The sequence below is a fragment of the Pocillopora verrucosa genome, chromosome 4 (genome assembly GCF_036669915.1).
Source record: "Pocillopora verrucosa isolate sample1 chromosome 4, ASM3666991v2, whole genome shotgun sequence".
Classification (NCBI taxonomy): domain Eukaryota; kingdom Metazoa; phylum Cnidaria; class Anthozoa; order Scleractinia; family Pocilloporidae; genus Pocillopora; species Pocillopora verrucosa.
The window spans coordinates 2,537,622-2,560,834 of NC_089315.1; the positions used below are offsets into that span (position 1 = coordinate 2,537,622).

Consider the following 23,213-nt stretch of genomic DNA (forward strand, 5'->3'; position numbering starts at 1 on the left):
TGTTCTTTCATTCTATTTTATTTAAAGAACTGAGAAGGATTGGAACGTTTGATGGCTAACCTAAGCGGCATCCCCCGGGATGCTAAAATTACCCAAGACCCCCTTAACGCTATTTCTGCAGTTGCACCACTTCTTTATAAAATTTTATGATAACCTAAAAGCTACGTGATAAGATATTCTTCAAAATTGTTAGAGTTATTCCCATACTCAAAATATTATCATCAGTAAAAGACGGAGAAGATATAGCGACAACCATTACTAATTACTAAAAAAAATCTGTGATTTCATCTGCACTTTTACGTTTTACACTTTTATACATTGTTTTTACATGCTAGCTGAACCATCCATACCTATCGCCCATGCAGGTTTTAAAATCATAAAATTGATCCTTCTAGACAAAATACAAATAGCTCCATTAATTTCGTTACGAAGAATTATCTTCTGATCTGCTTACTAGTTCGAATCTAGTCTCGGTTCCAGCCTCCTCTCATTCGGCTGTGATAAACAACTGTCTGGTAACTTCACGACGCATCTTGCCAAGGCGGGGGGAAGAGGAATTTTGTTTGGGGATCACTTGTTTTTCAGGGGAAACGTAATGGCATCAGTCATCACCATTAGGGTAAAAGAGGGATCATTAGCACTTGACAGAGCCTCATGGGGGAATCAGGTAAATTTTATCGTGAAAAAAACAAATCATCCGTTTATCACCCCCTCTTCCCCTAGACGACAAATAATGACTGGTCCCTTATCGTGAAGGGCTCAAGAAAATACTAGTCGCTATCTTCATTGGAGCTGAGCAGTTCATCAGATGTTCCCGTTCTTGTGACCGCTTTATTTTTAAGATGAGCGACTTTTTGGCGAAGGAAACTGCAACATCGCATTGGACAGAAGAAAACATACTTCTTGAATAACTTCATATGGACAATCCCTTTTCCTGATAAAAGAAAAGAAAAGAAATGAAATTAACACTATGGTAGGGACGGCAAGTATTTTATTATTGGTAGGTTCTTACAAGGCTTCAACAGAAAACCTAGGCTTTGCATTACACAAGAGTTGTAATAATTTGCAGAAGAAAAATTGACTTGCCTTCGGAGACGTTTGGAGATAAAAGAGCAAAAATAAAATCGTGACATTGTAAACATAATTCAACGTTTCTTTTTCCTTGCAGATTCTTCAACTAAATGTCCTAAATTGTTATCAGAAATTGTTGTGCAAGAAATCAAGGCAATTCCTCATTAAACCTGAGTGTTCTATACTCATCTGATACAAAGTTAGCTCGAATTAGCGCGGGAATCTTTATCCCCCATTTATTCGATGGGCTGATCATAACTAGCGAACGCCGAGAGACTGGGCGCGAGAAGAAGGAAAAACACTCTTCCTCAGCTGCCGTTGTTTATTATCAGAAGCATTTTCTTTTATTAAGACACAAGGGAAAATATTTTGACTCATGATCAGGAATAACGCCTTACAGAATCGAAAGAAGTTTCCTTTTTTTGTCTAAGTCCCTGATGTGTTAAGGTTTTATTTTAATGTTGGCCGTTATGTAATTTTGCCGATTCCATTTTGAGAGCTGACTACTACAAACGCTATTTTACGCCGATATTTGGTTGGAATAAAGTAGTGCAAAAAGTTGGTAGATTCCAAGTCCAATCTTCTCTAGTGATCTTTGCAAACCTCATTTGCTAATTAAGACGTGCAAATTATGGAGGCCTTTGCAGCTCGCGTGTGTCTTAAAGGCTAACATGCACATTCCTTATGTCATTGTTTACCCAACTTAGGCACTTACCGATGGCAAGCATCAGTACAGAGGCGTTGAGAACAACGAAGAGGATATTCACAAACACAGATTCGTTCTTGCCCTCCTCTTGATTCTCATCCCATTTCGTATAAACTGCACCAAGGCAAACGTCAAAGAAAATGACCCACAAGACAAATGTTTGTAAGCGGTCTTCAAACTTTTCCTTGATTGGTCGGAATAAGGTGTAGAGCACTCCAAAGACGCTGACCGTCAGAACAGTAAGGCTGATTTGAGGGAGGCTTTTGGATCCAAATAGGAAAATCAATGAGATCAATATCAGCTTGCGGTACATCTCTGTGACCTCCCAAAACCAAAATTTCTTCTTATAGTTCTCAAAGAACACTCGAAGTCCGAAAGCAATTGCTTTGTCTTCCCGGGACTCACGGTATTTGTAAGTGAGAAACAAAGCTAGAACTGGAAATCCCACGGGATATATTGCCAAAAGAGAAGCCATGAGCCAATACAAGCTGTGGCGAGGAGTGAAACACTTGATGGAGTAGTCAGCTCTCAGTAGGAAGATACAGTCGTTCTTGTCGTCTGCGAAACACGTTTCTACACACGCACCGGGAAGAGGTAGAATTTGAATAATCGATTTGCTCGTCGTAGGGTAGGTCGTCAACAACAGCAAGAAAATATTCCGATAGCAAGATTTTTTCAAACTTTCAACTTGTGTTCTTTTCTGGCTTTCGCTAAGGTCCTTCTTGTTCATGATGTAGCGTTTTTTAAGAGATAGATACAAGAAAAGTGAGCCAACAAGTAGGACATTCAAGGCAACGATCAATGTGAACTTTCCAAGCTGATCTAAACGCAAAGAAGAATCAATGCAGCTTAGTGGAGCAAACTGAAAAATGTTCCCTTCAAATACTTTTAGAAATTTCTCCACTGAAATCAAAGTGATCGGCCACTGGACTTTCGCCAATGCTGAGAAAATACCAGCAATGACTTGATAAAAACCAATCACAATCTTGAAGCACGACATGACGACATCTGCAACTGTTCGGTTATTCTCTGCACGTTTGGAGTCACCCCAAAGAACTATTAGAAACACAGCAACAAAAAGAACAATCACCAAGATAGACGAGATTATTGTTACAGTTAGGTGAGGACATTTCAAACATGAGTGGAAGCGGAAATAAAAGCCGTTAGAACAGGTTGCACACAAATTCCCTTGATATCCTTGATGGCATTCTGAGTCGATTCCACCCTTGCAGGACTTGGCATGGGGACATTTGAGTGGCTTCGGAAGTGAAGTATTGAACGTTGAAAAGGACTTGTTGTAGTCTGATCCATAAGAATGGATATTGTTAACAAAACCTTTGAAACGCTCTTTTTCAGACTGATTGGACCATTTCCAGAAGTAGTTAGGAGCAAGTATTGCTGTATCGTTCTCACAAACAAAGCCGTATGGTGGACATGTTGAGCACGGGCCAAAACGATCCAACCGATAAAAGCTTTGAAGACATCTGCATGCACGATATCCAGCAGTCTCGTTCGAAAGCGTGCCTGAAAATAGAGTGATTTTAAAAATCAATAGGAATACCAATCAGTAGTTGTAAGTGACATAGCATAGAGTGGGAAAGGGTTTTCACGCACTCACTTCCTCTCTTATTTCATTTGGCTGAGATGTAAGACCTCGCTAGCGACCTAAATTAACATTTGATATAGGTAATCACATGATTTCGAGTGCAATTTGGAATAAATAAGCACGAGTAATTTTTTTTTAAAGACTAACAAAATTTCACGAACCCGTAGGGCGAGTGCAATTTGTAGTCTTTGAAAAAATTAACAAGTGCTTGTTTATTCCAAATAGCACCAAAAAAATCATGTGATTGCGTTAATAATTTACATGCAAAAATACGAGATGGCTTATCATAAATAAGAGCAAAAGCGCACGCATCGTTCAAAAATAATTTATTTAAACCAAGCGTTCGGTCAAAACAACCGCGTACGATCAAAACAATAATATGCAATGATATTTTCACATCTTTACGGCGCAAAAAAAGTTCAAAGTCCGGCTAAACAGTTCAAGGAATTGTTCAGTCTGTGTCCGAATAACTTTCGATGAAATGGAATCGTCGTTCCCGTCGTCGTTTCCATCGTCGTTTCCGTCGTCGTTTCCGTCGTCGTTTCCGTCGTCGTTTCCGAGGTTTAACCATGTTTGTTTTTAATTTTGGCGTTGGATCGCTCGAGCATAGTATTAAGCTGGGTCGGCTCGTAATTTTCGATTTCCTTGGCAATTCCCTTCTCTAAACACCACTTTTTCCAAATCGACAACCAAAAATCAGTGCTTTTTACAGTGTTTTTGTTGTTTGAGCTGTTTTTCAGCTGCGGTGGCGAAGGAAAACCTACTTAAAACTGCGGCCATTGTTTCGCCAACAATTTTTCACATTTTGCTACGACATCCAAGGCTCGCATTTGATTGGCTATCTGTGAGTTCTTTGATTATTGACCAATCAGAATGTCTGATTTGTTACTTTCTTTGCGCTGAATTAGCCCTCTTCTGCACTGAATTAACTCTCTTCTGCAATGAATCAAAGTCCACAACAATCAAACATACACCAAAAAAAAAAAAAAACAATCACTTTTGCCTCGTCCACCTGTTCTCAGGCCGAGTAAAATTTTGGATCATCCATTTTAGATTATCATTATGAAGAAATAGACTTGTTTTGGCTAAATAAGATGCCTGAAACTTCTGACTGTGTAGGAAGTGTCCTCAGGCGTGGTCAAGTTGAAAAAAAGTTATAGTACACAGCAAACATTATATTTACCGTAAGGACATGCCACGCAATCGGTCGCTTTGGTCCCAGGACTATGCAGTGCAGAAACAAATGTACCATTACTGCATCTTTTACAATCAACTTGTCCCATTTCATCCTGATAAAAACCACCTGTAAAGATATCATAGAACAAGGAAGCAGCTTCACAAGTGGGTTACTATGGGCCCATAAACAGGAGTTGTCAATGTAGGAACTTTGAGAAATGTTCTTGATTTGTTTTGTTTTCAGTTCATTTCAAATGGAATGTTTCCTGTAAAAGATCATATTACAATGCCAGTAAAAAATCAACCAATCAATTTAATCTTCTGTAATGTCCCTTTAAATTCTGTTGTCGACGACTTACCCACACTTCGTTCTCTTGAAAACCGTGTGATATCCCACCCCCCCTCCCTCTTTATACATGTACTTGATCGCATTTCTGTTATTTTTGCTATACATGCAAAGTGCTATGGAAATTCTATTAGGAACAGACATAGTTTTAGACATTTTTTACCAACAGGGTTTCCTGGATGTAACATAACCACTTAAATATTAAGACCAATTATACTTATCACTTTTCACTCGATAACGGTAAATAGGCTGTACTAGGCAAGTTTAACTCTTTAGCTCCCATGAGTGACCAAGACAGAATTTCTCCTTGCAATATCAATACAGTATTAAGCAGACAAGTGAGGAGAATAAAGCAGAAAACTCAATTAGGGGACTACAAGTTGATTTAAAACCAAATTCTCCAAACTGACATCATGAGTATTTAATGACAGACAGTAGTAGGAACGATGCAAGAAAGAGGTGACAGTTTATCTCATTCAGTGAATATTTACTTTCGTGTAGCACGAAAATGTCGTGGGAGTTTTATTTTGCAGAATGACCATTTTTTTGAATTGGAATTTCAAGGAGGATCCAGTTCAACTGAAATTTAATCAAAATCATTTGTAAACCTTACTCGCTTTGGCCCTAGGAATAGACTGGCTCAATTGAATTCAGGGGCAAATCACTATTTATCGCCTTCGTGTGGGAGGGGAGGGGGAAGGTCGAATGATTTTTGTAAGAGGGAGGGGGGGTGGGATATCACACCCCCCCTCCCTCTTACAAAAATCATCCGACCTTCCCCCTCCCCTCCCACACGAAGGCCATAAATAGTGATTTGCCCCTGAATTCAATTGAGCCAGTCTATTCCTAGGGCCAAAGCGAGTAAGGTTTACAAATGATTTTGATTAAATTTCACCGCTTGTTTCCTTTAACCGCATTTGTTAGTTTTGTGTCACTGACAACGTCAATAATAGTTGCATCTTAGTTCGGCCAATTATGGTCACCTCCACTTTGTAGGCACAGACTGGCTCACTAAGAGGCCAACTGATGTAATAACTGGGTCTCACCCCACTGAAGAACCTTTTTCTTTCTCTGTTAGCCGTAATTTACAATGCTTAGAGCTTACCCTTAGATATGGATGCTTGTTTCTAAAAAATTATCCTTAAAGTCTCTCCATAAACGAAACTTAACCATAGAATAATAGTACTCATTAATACCTGCAGGACACTCGACACAGCCTGTTTCACTGGTATAGTTACCAACGGAACAGAGACTGTAATCAGCGCAACTGGAGCTTCTGTACGGAAAAGTAGGTACATGGTGTGAGTCACAATCACGGCATTCAAAGCCTGAGCGTTTCCAGCCAGCTCGGAAGGTGCTTTGTTCTCCAGATAAAGTAACATGCAGCGAAGTCGAAGGAGCACATTCTCTGAAGGTTAGAAAATTACAACATATCAAAGGCTCGGTGATACAAAATAGTATGGCTTGCCTATTTTGTGCCAAGGGGGAAACTGAGGCAAAAATTAATTAAGGAAACAGGGAAAAACGACAATATTGGGAGATGAACGAGCTCGAAAAATATGATAGATAACCAACTCAGAGTATTTTCGAACTGGTTCCAAATATCTTACATCCCAGGAGCGCAAGTAACCCCCAAATATAACTCTGCGGACTATTGCAAATGATGGAGGGAAAAAACGCATACCAACCATCTTCTGGTCTACGGTCAACTGCTGTAGCTTTTTTATTGAGCCAATCGAAATTGAAGAATTGAAATATGCTTTGGTTAGGCCAGGCAGAGGTTTATACCAAGGCTAGCTGTGAATAACCTTTTTTTTCGAAAAATACCTGCACGAAGTTGGATATTTATTAGTTTAGATGTCCATTATTGAAAGGCTTATAGCGTGTAGAGTAAATTGAATTTAAGGCCTACTTACATTGTCGCCATATATCTTCCTCGAGGCAGTTGAAGAAGATTTTTACACGTCAATGATCTGTCAATTATAAGATTAAGAATAAAATAAATCTAAGTTGTAAAGATTGAAAAAATAACGCAATCATTATGGAAATTGGTATAAGATCAATTAGCCAAGCGGCTTACGTGGCTGAATCTTACATGGGTTTTAAAAACATAAAACAACAACAACAACAACAACAAAATACATAAAAAATCATAAACATTAAAAAACAAAAACAAAAACATAAAAAAAAAAACACCAAACACTCTGGGCTTGCAGCCAAACTGGAAAACAAATGGTCAATGGGACAGTCGATAAGGGTAACAGTGATGAAGTCAACGGCAAGGATAATAATGACAATAATGTAATGGCGATACATGAAAGTAACAAGGAGGACTGGCAATACTGTTGTGATTATCTAAGCTATTTGATGTGTATAACTTCCCGTCTTTACTTACACCTTCGTATTGTTTGTCATTTTGTCGAAAATTCCATCTGGCAACAGTGGTAAAGGATTGTCAAAAATGGTTCTGAAAGTGAAATACTAATTCATTATACAGTTGATGCATTTCTGGGGTCCCAGACAATGTTATGTGTGCCGTTTGTTTCTTTTTCTTATGAGTGTTTTGGACTTTTTGAGTATCATCTCAACGAAAACAGAAATAAGACACCTTTAAGAGGAAGGCAAAGGGTTTGTAAATTATGTGTGATTAATAAAGGCCAAAATTAACGGCAATCGTAATTCGTGAACTAATGTCAACGTGGGATATGATTTGCCTCCTGAAATATATGGGACCCGTGAATTCAATTAGTCCTTGCCCGAAGCCTTGAAGACAAGAAGAGACATTGCAAGTTTTCTCATTCAAATACGTGACGTATGAATTTTTGCGTGAAACGGGATCAGGAACTCCCCATCCCCCTCCCTAACTCTTTGCTAACCTCCTTCGAGTAACCTTAAGGTGACTATCTTTACATAAGGGAACGGTAAAAGGGGGAACGGTAAAAGGGAGAAAGTAAAAGGGAGAACGGTAAAAGGGAGAACGGTAAAAGGGAGAACGGTAAAAGGGAGAACGGTAAAAGGGGGAACGATAAAAGGGAGAACGGTAAAAGGGAGAACGGTAAGAGGGAGAAAGTAAAAGGGAGAAAGTAAAAGGGAGAACGGTAAAAGGGAGAACGGTAGAAGGGAGAACGGTAAAAGGGGGAACGGTAAAAGGGAGAAAGTAAAAGGGAGAAAGTAAAAGGGAGAACGGTAAAAGGGAGAACGGTAAGAGGGGGAACGGTAAAAGGGAGAACGGTAAAAGGGAGAACGGTAAAAGGGAGAACGGTAAAAGGGAGAACGGTAAGAGGGGGAACGGTAAAAGGGAGAACGGTAAAAGGGAGAACGATAAAAGGGAGAACGGTAAAAGGGAGAACGATAAAAGGGAGAACGGTAAAAGGGAGAACGGTAAAAGAAAGAATGGTAAAAGGGACAACGGTAAAAGGGAGAACGGTAAAAGGGAGAATGGTAAAAGGGAGAACGGTAAAAGGGAGAACGGTAAAAGGGAGAACGGTAAAAGGGAGAACGGTAAAAGGGAGAACGGTAAAAGGGAGAACGGTAAAAGGGAGAATGGTAAAAGGGAGAATGGTAAAAGGGGGGAACGATAAAAGGGAGAACGGTAAAAGGGAGAATGGTAAAAGGGAGAACGGTAAAAGGGAGAACGGTAAAAGGGAGAACGGTAAAAGGGAGAACGGTAAAAGGGAGAACGGTAAAAGGGAGAACGGTAAAAGGGGGGAACGATAAAAGGGAGAATGGTAAAAGGGAGAACGGTAAAAGGGGGGAACGATAAAAGGGAGAATGGTAAAAGGGAGAACGGTAAAAGGGAGAACGGTAAAAGGGAGAACGGTAAAAGGGAGAACGGTAAAAGGGAGAACGGTAAAAGGGAGAACGGTAAAAGGGAGAACGGTAAAAGGGAGAACGGTAAAAGGGAGAACGGTAAAAGGGAGAACGGTAAAAGGGATAACGGTAAAAGGGAGAAAGTAAAAGGGGGAACGGTAAAAGGGAGAACGGTAAAAGGGAGAAAGTAAAAGGGAGAACGGTAAAAGGGAGAATGGTAAAAGGGAGAACGGTAAAAGGGAGAATGGTAAAAGGGAGAACGGTAAAAGGGAGAATGGTAAAAGGGAGAACGATAAAAGGGAGAATGGTAAAAGGGAGAACGGTAAAAGGGAGAACGGTAAAAGGGAGAACGGTAAAAGGGAGAACGATAAAAGGGAGAACGGTAAAAGGGAGAACGGTAAAAGGGAGAACGGTAAAAGGGAGAACGATAAAAGGGACAACGGTAAAAGGGAGAACGGTAAAAGGGAGAACGGTAAAAGGGAGAACGGTAAAAGGGAGAACGGTAAAAGGGAGAACGGTAAAAGGGAGAACGGTAAAAGGGAGAATGGTAAAAGGGAGAACGGTAAAAGGGAGAACGGTAAAAGGGAGAACGGTAAAAGGGAGAATGGTAAAAGGGAGAACGGTAAAAGGGAGAACGGTAAAAGGGAGAACGGTAGAAGGGAGAACGGTAAAAGGGAGAACGGTAAAAGGGAGAACGGTAAAAGGGAGAACGGTAAAAGGGAGAACGGTAAAAAAAAAGGAACGGATTTTACGAAAAGATTCTCCGTTTTAATTAAAGATTCCCCCTTTTAAAGGTTCCTGCTTTTAAAGATTCCCGCTTTTAAAGATTCCTTTACTTTAAAGATTCCCGCTTTTTAAGATTCCAGCTTTTAAAGGTTTCCCCCTTTTAAAGGTTCCCCATTCCCCGTTCCCTCCATTTCCCGTTCCTTATTTTAAAGATAGCCATTTCAACAAAGATGTTTAGCTTGAATCATGCGAGTAAATTATTTAATTAGGAAGATTTAGCACCGCTTTTACGTGAAGCGGCAAACTTCAGCTTGTCCTTTCACGTTCCACATAAACCTTACTACTTTAGCTTCGTGTAAGCTCGCGTCACTTCGGTTGTGAAATGATTTTAACCGTGGAATTTCATCTACCTTTGTATCACCTACAAGAAATAGTTTTGACCAACTTTTTTCCAGGAATTAACCTCTTCTCGGCGAAAGAAAAAGGGAAGAAAATCTTATGTACAAGGCAAACGGCGAAAGTGGACACTTGCCGTGGCCACTCTTGCCGTGCGGTGATAAATCTCTCCTATGTATTGCATCTCAACTTTTAAGCTGCAGTTTGCTTACAGCTGCCTCAGAACAAGTCTGTCGAAGCTTTTGCTTTCAATGGTTTTAATTGCATTGCTGTGAAGAAATCTGAAGAAGAAGAAAAAACCATTTCGTTGAAGCAAAATCTCCAATCCGGAACAATCATGAAAATATCGTATTAATGAATGAGATGTAATTTGCAAACAAATAAAAATGATAAAACTTGCATGAGTTATTAACATCAAATAAAAGCAATTTCCAAAATTTTAAAAGCCATTTCCACCATAAAAACATTAGCTTAGTTACCAAACTCCCCTAGCTATGCACTTGATACTTAGAAATTTGCAACATTCCGTAACACGGAGTGAAACTTATACTTACAGTGACTTGAGAAGGGGAGTTTCATCAAAAACGTCTTTGGCAATAAATGCCAGATTGTTTTTGATAAGCATTCTGAAAATTATAATTCAAAGGAAACATGAAACCCATAAGAAAATAATGTCGCATGTGAAGTGTCATTCACAACAAATATAGAAATACGCGTAGTTGAATTATAGAATGAGACTGGTCAATTCGTTTATTTGAAATTATTCATAGTCTCCGGATATGGTTACGATAAAATAATTCCTATGAAATCGACATTTAATTCATTAAAATATGGGTCTCGTCTTCTACCTTTAATTTGTAAACAAGGAAAATCGACGTGATATTTCGCCCAAATGTATTTGTTTTTCGTGTTTGCGTAGCTTCTTCTGTTTAATGAATTCCCCAAGTGTTCAGAGGAGAATATCCACATGTGTTTTGACTTCTATACTGTTTATAGAGGTTGTTATCTAAACTACGAGTGAATATAGGACGTCATACTGTGTTTATATATTCTCATCAACACGGCAGTCAAACTTCTGTGCATCTGCGAACGTTTTCAAGGCTAAATGGCGTGCTTTTAGGCTTTCAACACAAGTTCTTTAAAGAACAACCACACAAGCGAGTAAGTCGCCGTGTTGGACACCGTACAACTTTTGTGGTAAAGCTCAACACAAAATGGCACTTCAGCAGAAAACCCGTAATCAAATAAGCTTTGAGTGCGAAAAGTTTCTAGTGTTCTCTTTCCCCAGTTTACTTCCTTTTACAGATTAACAAGGTGTTTCAAAAGTTCGTTCCGGTTTGTTTTCTTCTAACGTTTCATCATTTATTTAAATTAATACTAAAGAATATCAACAATTTCGGGAAAGGAACAACATACACAAATGGCACGAAAAATGATGGGAAAACGCACTCATGCAGATTTTGTGCAAAACAAAGACAACTAGCAGACAATTAAAATTGCTATTGGTAACAATTGTAACAAATTCTCTGCTTCAATTTATTGATAAAATTCTAACAATCAATTTATTTGTTGAGAAAATTAACAAGTTCAAAAACTTTCGAAACACCCTATACATGAATGTATCACTGTTTTGTTGAAATTTTTTTTTTCGCGTAATTGGCGTGACAGCGGTTGTTTCCAAAGTTTTCCTTTGAGCCTTTGAGTGGGAGCTTGCGCGCGGCTGACCAAAATTTAACCCTTTGCGCATGCCCTATGTTTTGCAGCTACATAGTTCTAATCCAGACAAATCTATGTTTGTCATTTTTCGAAACGCCTAATAAACTATTAATATATGATGTTAAATTTATTGGGCCGGTTATTTGAACAAAGTTTAGCCGTTGTTTAACAAAGCTGCGTCATGAAATATCCTGAATAAAGCTGAATCTTTCATATGAATATTCACTCTGTGAACAGTGTCACGAGGGCCGAAAGCTGGCAATTGAAAGACATTAATGGAATAAAAACAATCCAATCATGTAGGAAACGTAAGCCCCTCTCCTTGCATGTAAGAAAGGGGTTTGGGTTAGACCCGGTGTAAATAACAGCCCCATTGAGTTCAGCTAAGTAACTTCTTCGTTCGCTACACTACCGTGACATAAAACCTCTGTAGAAACTTACAGTGTGTTCAAATTGGAAAGTCCACTAAAGGTGCGTTTATTAATGGAAGTGATGTTGTTGAAGCTAAGCATCCTTAAAGAAAAAGTAAAAGAAAATTTTAAGAAGGAAAGTAAAGTACACAAAGAGAGAAAACGTATATACATCGGAATAGGTCCTATTCGATCAATTACATAGAGATATAAGCCCATAACGCACGCCTCATGATTTTAAGGCCCACTCAAAAATTAAACGCACGCAACAGTTCAATGCAATATCTTGCATCATTATTGGATCGTGTTGTGATATATTGTAAAAGAGCTGTCCAAACGCGCAAAAAATCTTGCAACATCCAAAAATGTTGCAACAAGAATTTGATAGTTTTCAAACTTGATCTAACATCATCCAACATCTTGCAACACGTTGTTACAAGTTGGCCAAACGCGTGCCACAATGTCGTGCGCCACAATGTTGCGAGATGTTCAGCTGAAATGTTGCGGACGTTATTCAGGCCTTTAAAGGCTACATTTATCATTTGAAGAACTGCTTTTTATTCCCTGTGGGACATGCATAAGTTGTTTCATTACACTTAACTTCGGGCAGTTTGTAGGCAACAAAACTGAGAAAAAGGAATTTATAGTATATGAATCCTTTATGGGGCAAATGACCAAGTACACGGAAAAAATGCAGAGAATTATTAATTTGGTTTATATTGGGTGGCTAACATTCCCATCGCTCTTTTTAAGGGATATAGAAATTTTGAATCGATAGATTACCGAATGTATGCATCGACTGGGAGAAGTGAATTGAATGTTTTTTCAAAATTGCCATATTTTTCCCTTTTACTTACAGAATATCTAATTTTTTGAGCTTATCAAATACGTTATCTGGTAATGACTGCAGATTGTTGAACGACAAATCACTATAAAAAAGATAAGATGAATAAAGTTATTAACAAGAAATTAAAAAACCCAATTGCTCTTTCTAAAAAAAAGTTTAGAAATGATTATATGCAACTAACATATCTACAATTTGTAAGTGGACTCAGATTTCAGTACTCCATACATCGTATTACCAGTGGCGGATTTAGTGGAGGGGCCCAGGGGGCCCGCCCCTTTTATTTTGAGTAAAAAAGCAAGAATCGTAGTAGGAAGAAAAGCCGGCGGGCCAAGTGACAAAAACCAGGCCCCCCCTTACCTCACCATAAACCCAGTGAAAATAATAGACCCCGATCGCGAGTAAAAATAGAAAGTTGTATCGCGTCCGTTTTCACTTAGTATTACGTCATTTCACGGGCAAAAATATCAAAAGACAGTCGCAAGATAACAACTCCTTCTTGGTTTTGTTTTTAGTTACTTACAGGTTTGCTACTACAATAGTATTCTGAAAGATGTTTGGTGGTAGGTACTCGATCTTATTGTTACGCAGATATCTACGAGAAAAAAGAAACATTCACAAAATTTCATTCCTTGCGCAAAATCTTAAAATACTTCCAGTTAGTACCTGTCATACTGGTTCTAGGGCTAAAGCGCTCTTCACCTTAGCCAAACCTTTGCCTGATGCATGTAAACATAGTAAAAAATGCTGTGTCCCTCAGATTTCCAAATGGAATCATTTGATGCTAAGAGAATTAAATACTCACAGTTCAAAAACTATTTGAATTCCTGATGTTACGATTTTCGTTACATCTGTGATCTGGTTATTTTCTAAGTTTCTGAAAAAAGAAAGGTCATAATGCAGAAAAATCCAAGTTCTGAGCGCTGATTTAAAATTCACTTTGATATTTTGACGATAGATAGACTCTTGTTTAGTGATGATATTTTCCTAACATTTGTGAGGACGGTAAATTTTCCAATTTTTACCGTATTAGTCCAAGAGTCATTTGGCCTTTCGAATCTGTACTAATCTAATTAGTAACGAGGTGTTGCAGATGAGTATAATCATGACAGCAACCCAAATCCTTTGGCTTACGAACTCAGTCTATTTCGGGTTCAAATCCAGTACAGGCCTGAAATTTTTCAGGCCTTATTTTCACGACTATTTAAGTAGTGTTCATAACTGCGAGAATCGCTTCCATATTCGTTTCTTCAACCGCGTTTCACATATATGATTTTCATATATTTACCGTCATTTATTCACTACTTCACGGGTTTATTTGGAACCAACATATTTATTTATTTTGAACCAACATAATAACCAGTTCAACAATTTCGTCGCCGATTGTCGGTGGTAATTTCGAGGAACGATGATGAAGGGACCAAGACAAGAAACTGATTGCATGACTTTGTTGACAATGGGACAAATTATTTCTCGGATTCCAGATCCCTTGTCCTACCACCTAGGTACACAATGATAAGAAATCATAGCAACTTACACTTTTCCGGAAAATGTGAGACGCTTCAAATCTGGAACGGATGTCAGGTTGTTATTCCTCAACGAACTAAAAGATTCAGAAAATTGGGAAAAAAAGACACAAACAGTTGTAATGATTTTATTATTAAGCTGAGGTTCTCTTTCATAGAAAATATATTTGGTTTTGACTTCTCCAGTGGAAGAAATCCACTCAGTTGGCTAGTCTCCGAGGAAGCAATCCACTCAGTTGGCTAGTATCCAAGGAAGCAATTGTTTGGTCACGTCACGAAACTCACAAATGGTGTTGTGTGACGAGAACAAACACTGAACCCTCTGATTGGCTAATTAAAAGAATTAACAGAAAACAAAGGGGACAGGCGCGAACATTACCAAATAATACACCCCTTCCCTTTCCTAACCCTGAAGTGTTGACTTCGTGGTAATGCAATGAATTAGCGTATTTCGCGACTAAAGATTGGACCAATTACGAAATGTGACCAATCACAGTCCACGCTCATTGATCCGTGACCAAACCAAACCTGAGCGCTATAGCACTGGACGAGGGTGGGATGTTTTCCCCCTGTTCTATATTGACTTTCAATTTTAAAACGTTCAAAACGTGTCTTTTACAGACCAATCCGTAAATAACTCATGTGACTTACATCAGATAGATAAAACAAAAGAAAGATAAACTTGGAACCCTAGAGGTAGAGAAGCCCAAGAAAATGGCCGTCAAGAGTTTGGAAATGGCTCTTAAATGGAGCAGTCGGTTCGATGTAATTTTGCTATTTGGAGCTCTCTGTTGAGCAAATAACAGCATAAGATTATAACTCTTCTCAAATGAGCTTTTTTTTCCACAGATCATGCTTGAATAACGATACTCCCTTTTTCCGTTCTGTGAGTTACTTACCATCTTTCGAGAGAGATAAATTGCTTGAAAGTTCCATCACCTATCGTCTTCAGTCTGTTATGATCAAGGACCCTATAACCGATTAGGAAAATATTTACAAGTTATTTACCCCAATGAGCCAAGCTATATATGCTTGAACGCGAGCAAAGGAAACTGTGGCTGGAATATGAAATCGAAGCTTTCAGAGAAACTTCCCTATAATCCTGGAACGTGACAAACATACCATAACAGAAAAAGAAATCCTTGAATATAATGTTACTACTCTTAGTGTTATTCGAAAAAGTTTGCATTCCTTCCTAGACTACTCTTGACCTTAGAAACACAACCTTTCATACTAAGTCACCTTCAAAACGCTCGAGAGTCAATAAAAGATACAAAATTGCTCCACGCCCGAAGTTCGACCATGTTTTCGAACAGAAACAATAAATTTCTTGGCTCTCCACGATGAAGGTTGAGGACTCTTATGCCTTTCACTCCTCAAACTTGTTCTCAGGTTTGAAGCATATGAATACAATTAGCTTGAAAGGTCTCGTCTTGAAGTGCTATTTCAAATTTCAGAGGAAGGAAATGGAATTTTTCCACAGCAAATGGGTGCCGCCAGGCATATCAAACTTATTTCCCATAAGCGTGAACATTTGCTCTAATTGGCGTCCAGGCTGGCGCGAACAACGCTTTCCCTACGGCGCTTGCGCATCAGAGTATCAATCGCATTGGTGACAATTTACATTTGTAAATGTTACGAGTGTCGATGTAGAGCAGGGTTGTTCCTAGAAAAAACTCAGGATCGTCGGTAACAACAACAAACTGTTTTAGTTGACTTCTTGTTTTTATAGCACTAAGCTTCTTCGCAAATCTCTCTCTCTGTTCGATGGAACTGTCGCTCTTATATACATAAAGTATAAGGATCTAGAAACTTCTCTAAAGAACTAAATTTAGTAGATTAACAGGGTTTCTAAATTTGAATAATTACGTAAGAAATAGCACGTTCCAGAATGTTCTTTTTACCAGAAGGTCACGTCTAGATGACTTCGGGTTCTAGAATGTTCTATTAGAATGTTCTGGGACTTTACTTAGACAATTTTTCGTAACAGTAAACATGGCGGCTGCAAGGGAAAGGAGAGTCCCAAAACGATACCCCGATGAGGTCTTTTCAACTGGGCTTTTATTCAAGAAGAAGACAAGAACAAAAACCAACGACTGTAAACTTTCATCCTGTCGTTGTGACCGTCGTAGACAAAGTCGCAAAGCGAGTCAAATTCACCACGTTGGAATCTTTGGGATCTTTTTCAGTTTGTGATACTTGCAGCTTCTCTCTGTGTCGTCGAGCCCTTCCTCAAGTTTCTGTCGCTTGGTAGTTTCGTTCTGTAAAGATTCTTCTAGCGCTCGTTTTCAATAAAGTAATTTTAAGTATGGTCGCGCCATTTGTCAGTGAGCCTCGACATCAAAACCTCCACTTTTCCTCTTGCTCGCTTTGGCTTTGCACACATGGTCCCAATCTTTTTCCTGAAGACATTTGTTATTCGATTGTTGACGACGATGCCTCTAACGCCCGTTTGTCACATGGTCTTCTCCACAACTACAGCGCAGGTAGATTCGCCACTTCCCTCTTCATTCCCTTTGGCAATTGTGTAGAGAAGATAGCTGAAAAATTGTTAAACACGACTGGTATCAGACACATTCGAGACTTACCAGCAAAAAATGCCGTATCTCCGGGAACAAAAGGAAAAAAAATCAAATCGCTTCATTTATTTATGAGACTACTTACTTTTTCATACTGCATGTAAACGTGGGTAACGAATGGCCGGAAAATCATCCTGTTTTTGGACCCTCTGATCTTTCTCCCACGGCTTTTACGGATCCGTAGAAGACCAGAAGTAAAACCAGCGAGAGTGCTCCTACTTGAGCGGCCATTTGACCCATCTAAATCGGTCGCAAACTAGACGAATTATATACCAAAATAAAGAAAATTTCTCGCTCCATTCGAATGTGGCGGTACAATTGAGATTTGAACATGCTCGAGAGAGCTAGGACCCATTCTTACGGGCTAACCCTGATACGACACTCTGAACGTCTTCGTAAATTGCCTTATCGGAATATTAAAAATTGAAATTTGACTCCTTAAATCTTGAAGCTTTCGTATTTCAAAATAAGTTATAAATTTTTTTTGTTGGTAAAATTAATCACTATCAAAACGTCTCTTAGTAATTGAGCCAAAGGTTCCAAATTTTGTGTGTTCTAGAGACACAAAGTGGTGGGGGCGGGTTCGCCCAGATTTGATGTAGGCTTTTGTTAATAGTGAGTTTGATATGATTTCCATAATCTCACATTTTTTTCAAAGACTGATGGTCTATAGTTACCATACTTACAAACTAGCAAGGTTATCCGTAAGTCCTTCCAATGTACCCTTGTCTATATGCGTCAGCTTATTATAAGACAGTGTACTGAAAACCGAAAAGTTAACAATGATATCATTATCATTGTCATTGTCATGTCATCGATGTCATGTCGAATAATAAACTGAAAAAAGTATTACAGGGTAATTTAGTACTATCAACTAAGTTGATAACGTAAATTGGCCATCGTTAAGGATTTAAAAACTGACGTTTCGAGCGTTAGCCCTTCGTCAGCGAAGTAGTACCAGATTACCCTGTTATACTCTCCCACCGAAGCAGCACTGCAGTTACTTTAGAAACTTACATAGTCCCTTTAAACAAGATATTAGCAACGTAAAATTGCGTGCTGTTAGTTTTCTGCAGTGAACTTGATTGCTACTTGTCAAGGATGTGATAAGTGATGTGTGCCCGATTTAGAACTCAGTACCAGTGATTTTAACTACTAGTAAGGAGATGTGTCTGCATTTTAATGAAATAAATTTATTATATTCGCAATTAAAAGTGTACTTGTCAATTCGAAAGTGAACTCCGCCACTTGAATCTTACCTTGCCCACTCCTCCCCCTTCCTAGCCTCCTTTCCCCCATAAACTTGACGCTTGACGATCAGTGAGAATACTTGACCCAGAGGAAATACAACGCGGTAGCTGTTTGTAAACCGCGCCATATGTAGTTTTGCGTGCGTGGACAGGTTAAATAATTGTCTTGGAAATGGTGGCGCCCACATTAGCTCTTGTAGCATATTTGAAGAAAATTTGTTTACCTTTTTTCGAATATGAAAACATAACGTCAAATACTACTTACAGGTCTTGTAATTGCTGCATCGACCGAAAAGTTCCATTTTGTATATTCTCCAAGTCGCAATTTTTCATGGAACTACATACAAAAGTTATTGAAAAAAAAAATCAACACAAAGCAGGTTGGTGCTGTAGAAAAAATTGAGCAAGACTGAGATCCACGTTATTGAAAGTTTCTTGATTTAAGAAACTGCCTTCGGGAGAATTGTTATTTTTTTTATTAGTCAATGAATGTCTTTTTGAAATGCAGGTGTCTTAATTAAGGACACTGTTGGACATTTTCTGTGAAACGATATGAAAGAATATCTTTCATTAGCCAAGTGGAGAAGAATTATCTTCTATTTCAAAACGCGCTTCTACTGAACAAGGACCTCATCTAACTCTATCTTTTGACGAAACCTTCAAGCAAGTCAACTCAGCGATGGTCATGACCAATAATTTGCAGTTCCATGCATAGAGCAATTTTCAATTGAGTGTTAAAATTGAATCCAAAATATTGTTTTGGTTTTGCAAAGTCAGTCTTTGACTGATCTACAAAGCTCGCATCATCCTTTTAACCAATCAGATGCAAACGAAAACCTATCGTGACTTGGTCGCCCGCGTTTTCCCGCGTTTCCCTAATTTGAGTTTTCACTTTGAGTGCTCATTGGTTGTTGGTGATGTAAACCTTTGTTATGATTGGCCGTTGTGGTTACTTTGGTTTTCATTTTTCTACAGTCAATTAAAAACTGCTCTGCTACAGAGAAAAGCAACGAGAGCTCGCTCGCTCGCTCGCAGTCCAAGCGTCGCAACCAACTTCGGGAATAACTATATCATGAGACAAACATTAATACTTTGTTCTATGGTGGTGATTTGTATGTTGAGCTACTTAACTTACAGACATTTCATATCGTTAAAAACAGCAAAGATATCTGCTGGCAGAGATGGTCCAAGTGGATTTGAATTAAGGTATCTGTAAAAGTGAACCGTTTGCAATCAGTAAAAACTCTCTTCTACATTCAGGTAGGTCGACATGATATGAAAACAGATGGCAAATATTCGTGCTTAATAAAATGTGACGAATGATATAACAAGATACAAAAGCAATAATTGGCAGAATAACGATAACGCAAGAGATCGAGGATAAGGTTTATTCTCTCTTGTTATGACATTATTTCTAGGATAACTATATCTTAATTACATTTTTTTTAAAGTTTTTTTCCGGATGAAAAATTACACTTACAGTTTCCGAAGCCGTGTTAGTCCCTTGAGAATGACCCTTACATCCGCAATTGATATAAGGTTGTGTTCGAGTTTACTAGTCAAATAAAATAATTAAAATTAATTAGCTTTTTGATGAATTTAACGGCGTTATGATGACTCACGCGGCCTCATTCCATTTGCGTCACTGTGTCTCATCCATGAACAAATAACATCCCTTTTTTTTAATGAGAATGAGCTAACGAGAAACATCAAAATAAACAAGACAAAATAAAACATAGTATGACTTTTTTAAGATGGCATGCATAGGTAAATCTGAACTTTACGATGAACTTTCGTCTACTTTAATTACTCACAGTATAGAAAGGCTTGGAGGAAGGTAAAAATTCCCTGAAATTGAATTCATTTCCAGATTTCTGGAAAGAAAATGTCAGCGAATGTTAGGAAATGAAGACTAGTTAATTAATTACCTTAATACATTTTTTTCGACTATACAATGCAAATTTACTGTTGAATGCAACAATTAGAAATTCCCTTACACAATATCCAGCTTCTTCATATTCTTGAAAGTGTTTCGTGGAATGTGCCGCAATGAGTTATTTGGCAAGGCTCTAAGAAAAAAGAGCACACAAAAAAGCTAGTCATGATCAGGTGCAAAAGTTTAAGTAAGCCAAATGTTCCCCGCTAATTTACTCTGCTTACCTTAATTTAAAAATCGTTTGGAGAAGAATATTTTCCAAGTGCAAATCCCTCATTTTGATTCGCTAAAGTTGTAGGCATCTATCAGTTAAAATTATTGAGTTGCTAACCAATGGTCTTTTTTGTGCGTTTACTGTTGACTCGGGAAATGTTTTGTCATCTGGGGAAGTTCCTTTTCTAACTGTTTCAACAATCCTGCCTATTTTTCTTGATACTTGACAGTTTTATCTCAATTACTACTTACAATTCCTTCAAAACAATCAAGTCCCTAAAAGTGTCTTCTGAAATTGTGTTCAGGGAACAACTCGAAAGATCTCTAAGGAATAAATTGAACATGGTTAAAAGAATGAAAATGATTAAAATGCAATTTGCAGAGTCGACGTAAAAGATATATGTTACCTTATGAGGGGAGTGTTATTGAGAGGTCTTGAATCGATGCCACATAAGAAAAAATAACGCAAAAGATCTCAGGAAGGTGTGAAATTTCAAAAGGAGGCAATAGCATGCAATTTATGCAAAGAAAGAGAATTTGTAGAGGAAACAGGATTGTGAATGTCTTAACTCTAAGTGTAAGAGTTCTTATCGAAACTATGGTGGTGTAATTTCCCCCAAACGAGAGATGAGTGAGATGTGTAATTTTGTGAAAGAGAAATGTGCCGTATAAAAAAGTGGGTTCGTACAAAAAAAAATAACGTTATAGGTTATCAAGATTTGGGGTGAAATTGAATTAACGAGCTGTTAAGTACATAGAGAGAATATTCATGAAAGCTAACAAAAATTCACAAGTTCAATTGACGCAAATTTCTTAATCGAAGCTGGGGGTGCGATTGTATTAACGTGGCGAATACTAATTAACAAATAGAGAAGCCTTGACTGTGCTCTGTTCTGTTATAAAGCACGCAGGAAGCGGCTAGAGCACGAAAGAAGTGTAGGGGGAAACACGAGACGTAGTCGAGTGTTTCTTCTACACTTCTTTCTTCTATTTGTTTTATAATAAAGAATCCCTTAAATTCCCCAAGAATTACTTTCAATTTTGAAAACAAACTTTATTTGCAAAGCGAACAACAGTGTCGTCAGCATGCTCTATACTCTCATAAAGCACGCTACAATAAGCCAATTATAATCCCTGTTAGAATGGTTCAAATAATCTGATTGGCTGTACAAGACTAAAGCTGTCAAAAGTGTCAAACCATCAAAGTTCAAATTCTGCGATAGTTTACAAACTGAAATAGTTCGGCAGGTCGAATTTAACACTTTTGCCTGAAGTTTTTAAGTCTCTAATACAGGATCTTGAAGTGAAATTTGCAGTGAAATTCAGCTGAATTATGGCTCATAAAAACACGCGAGGTTTTTCACATGACAAGGTAGAAAACAAACTGTTCAAGGCGAGCGTTTTTGAATGAACGACAGACGAATTCACCGGAACATGAAGATCGCTCGGGATGACAGCGCCGCAAAACTCGGCTGTAGCGACTGATGTGACTTTCCACTCAATGGATCGGAAAGGATATCAGAGCAAGCTCTTATTTTTTCACTCGAAGGGCGGCCGACGTAGTTTCTGAGGCTTGCTTTACCTTGATGACCGGAGATCGCCATGATGAGCGAGCCGCGATAGACTTCAACATAATCATATTCGCTCAGACACCGTCATGATTAGTATGAATTTTAACAGTTGTGCCAGATTGGCTATATTTTTCATCATTTCTGTTTTGCTCTGTTTTGTTTTTGAACACTGAACTTTATATACTATACGAGTGTTAGCTGTGTTTGATTTTTATTACCGTACGTAAGCTTGCGATCTAACTGAGCGTGAAAATCTTTAAAACTCGGGATGTCTATTTTGTTTTTCCTTTGAGGATTTTCGTATCTGCTCACGTTTTATAATATTGCTACTTGCCGGCTCGCTTGTTCCGAAATTTCACTTTCCATTATCGGAAAAAAGCTAAAAAGAAGTCCCGGAAAAGGTCGAACATAGTACAATTTGGCAGATGGCGTGACAGCTTTAGCTCAGCTCTATGTTCTATACTCTCATAGAGCACGCTCTTTCAGCCGATGACAGCGCGCGTTATATCCGAACTTTATTATAAAATGAAATGTGCTTTCGTGTGAATCTAGACGACTGGTTATATATTGTGATCAGTGTGGTTTTTCCTATGATAAATTTGTGTATGCGTTTTTTTTTTCTTGTGTGTGTGTGTGTGTGTGTGTGATAAGTAACATACCAAAAGAGACGATGACACGTCTAGAAAGAACAAGGACGATTAACGTTTTTACATAACTTACAGTGTCAATGTATTGTTTGGGATTTTGGCCGGAATGGGTCCATGAAAATGACATTTTACTCTCACCAGGGCGTGGGTCCTACCAAATTTAGGGCATTTACAGATTTCAGTCAGGCTGCAAACGTCACTCTCACATGGTGTTACAAACCAAAAGACCAAGATGACTTGTATCAGGCCAATAAACATCATTACAGAGTCCAAACTAGGTTTCTGGGAACAAAAGTTACAACATCTTCATTTCTAGATTAAGAACTAAAAGCAAATTCATTTCCGTTTATTGTCCTTTTAAAGCAGCAGAGCTTTGTCTACCAGGCAGATCTCTCGCGAAAGTTTATCGACATTCGTGCGCATTACTGACATTTTGCAATGCTTCTAGTTGGGAAATAAAAGGGTAGCAGTCCACTGATGTTTCTGTTTCAGTAAGATGAACGGTCATAAAAATTGCTAAATTAGGTTCCTCATTAGATGGACAATAAAGAGACAAACGTTATTGTAAAGGCTCACTATCGTGAATGTCACCTGTGTCTTTCCAACAGTCATGAGACGGCCAATAACTTACCTCATATGAGAGTTTAAGGTTCTTTGTAAAACGCATTGAAATACCCACAATCA

General features: G+C 38.4%; 1 protein-coding gene and 1 long non-coding RNA gene across 2 annotated transcripts; both read right to left on the reverse strand.

Moving 5' to 3' along the window:
- Positions 1-145: 145 nt before the first annotated feature.
- Positions 146-18,290, reverse strand: LOC131779564 (uncharacterized). Its single transcript, XM_066164848.1, has 15 exons — positions 18,172-18,290; positions 15,233-15,304; positions 14,345-14,410; positions 13,613-13,684; positions 13,331-13,402; positions 12,821-12,892; positions 11,995-12,066; positions 10,392-10,463; positions 10,050-10,118; positions 7,301-7,372; positions 6,822-6,878; positions 6,102-6,313; positions 4,567-4,686; positions 1,787-3,301; positions 146-934 (listed from the first exon to the last, which is right to left on the reverse strand). Exons 1-15 carry the CDS (start codon positions 18,288-18,290, stop codon positions 771-773), a joined length of 2,826 nt encoding a protein of 941 aa, XP_066020945.1. The 3' UTR covers positions 146-770.
- Positions 18,291-19,307: 1,017 nt separating this feature from the next.
- Positions 19,308-20,635, reverse strand: LOC131794460 (uncharacterized). Its single transcript, XR_010717126.1, has 5 exons — positions 20,564-20,635; positions 20,160-20,231; positions 19,977-20,036; positions 19,643-19,717; positions 19,308-19,372 (listed from the first exon to the last, which is right to left on the reverse strand). It is a non-coding gene; the product is annotated as an uncharacterized lncRNA (long non-coding RNA).
- Between the last annotated feature and the right edge of the window lie 2,578 nt (positions 20,636-23,213).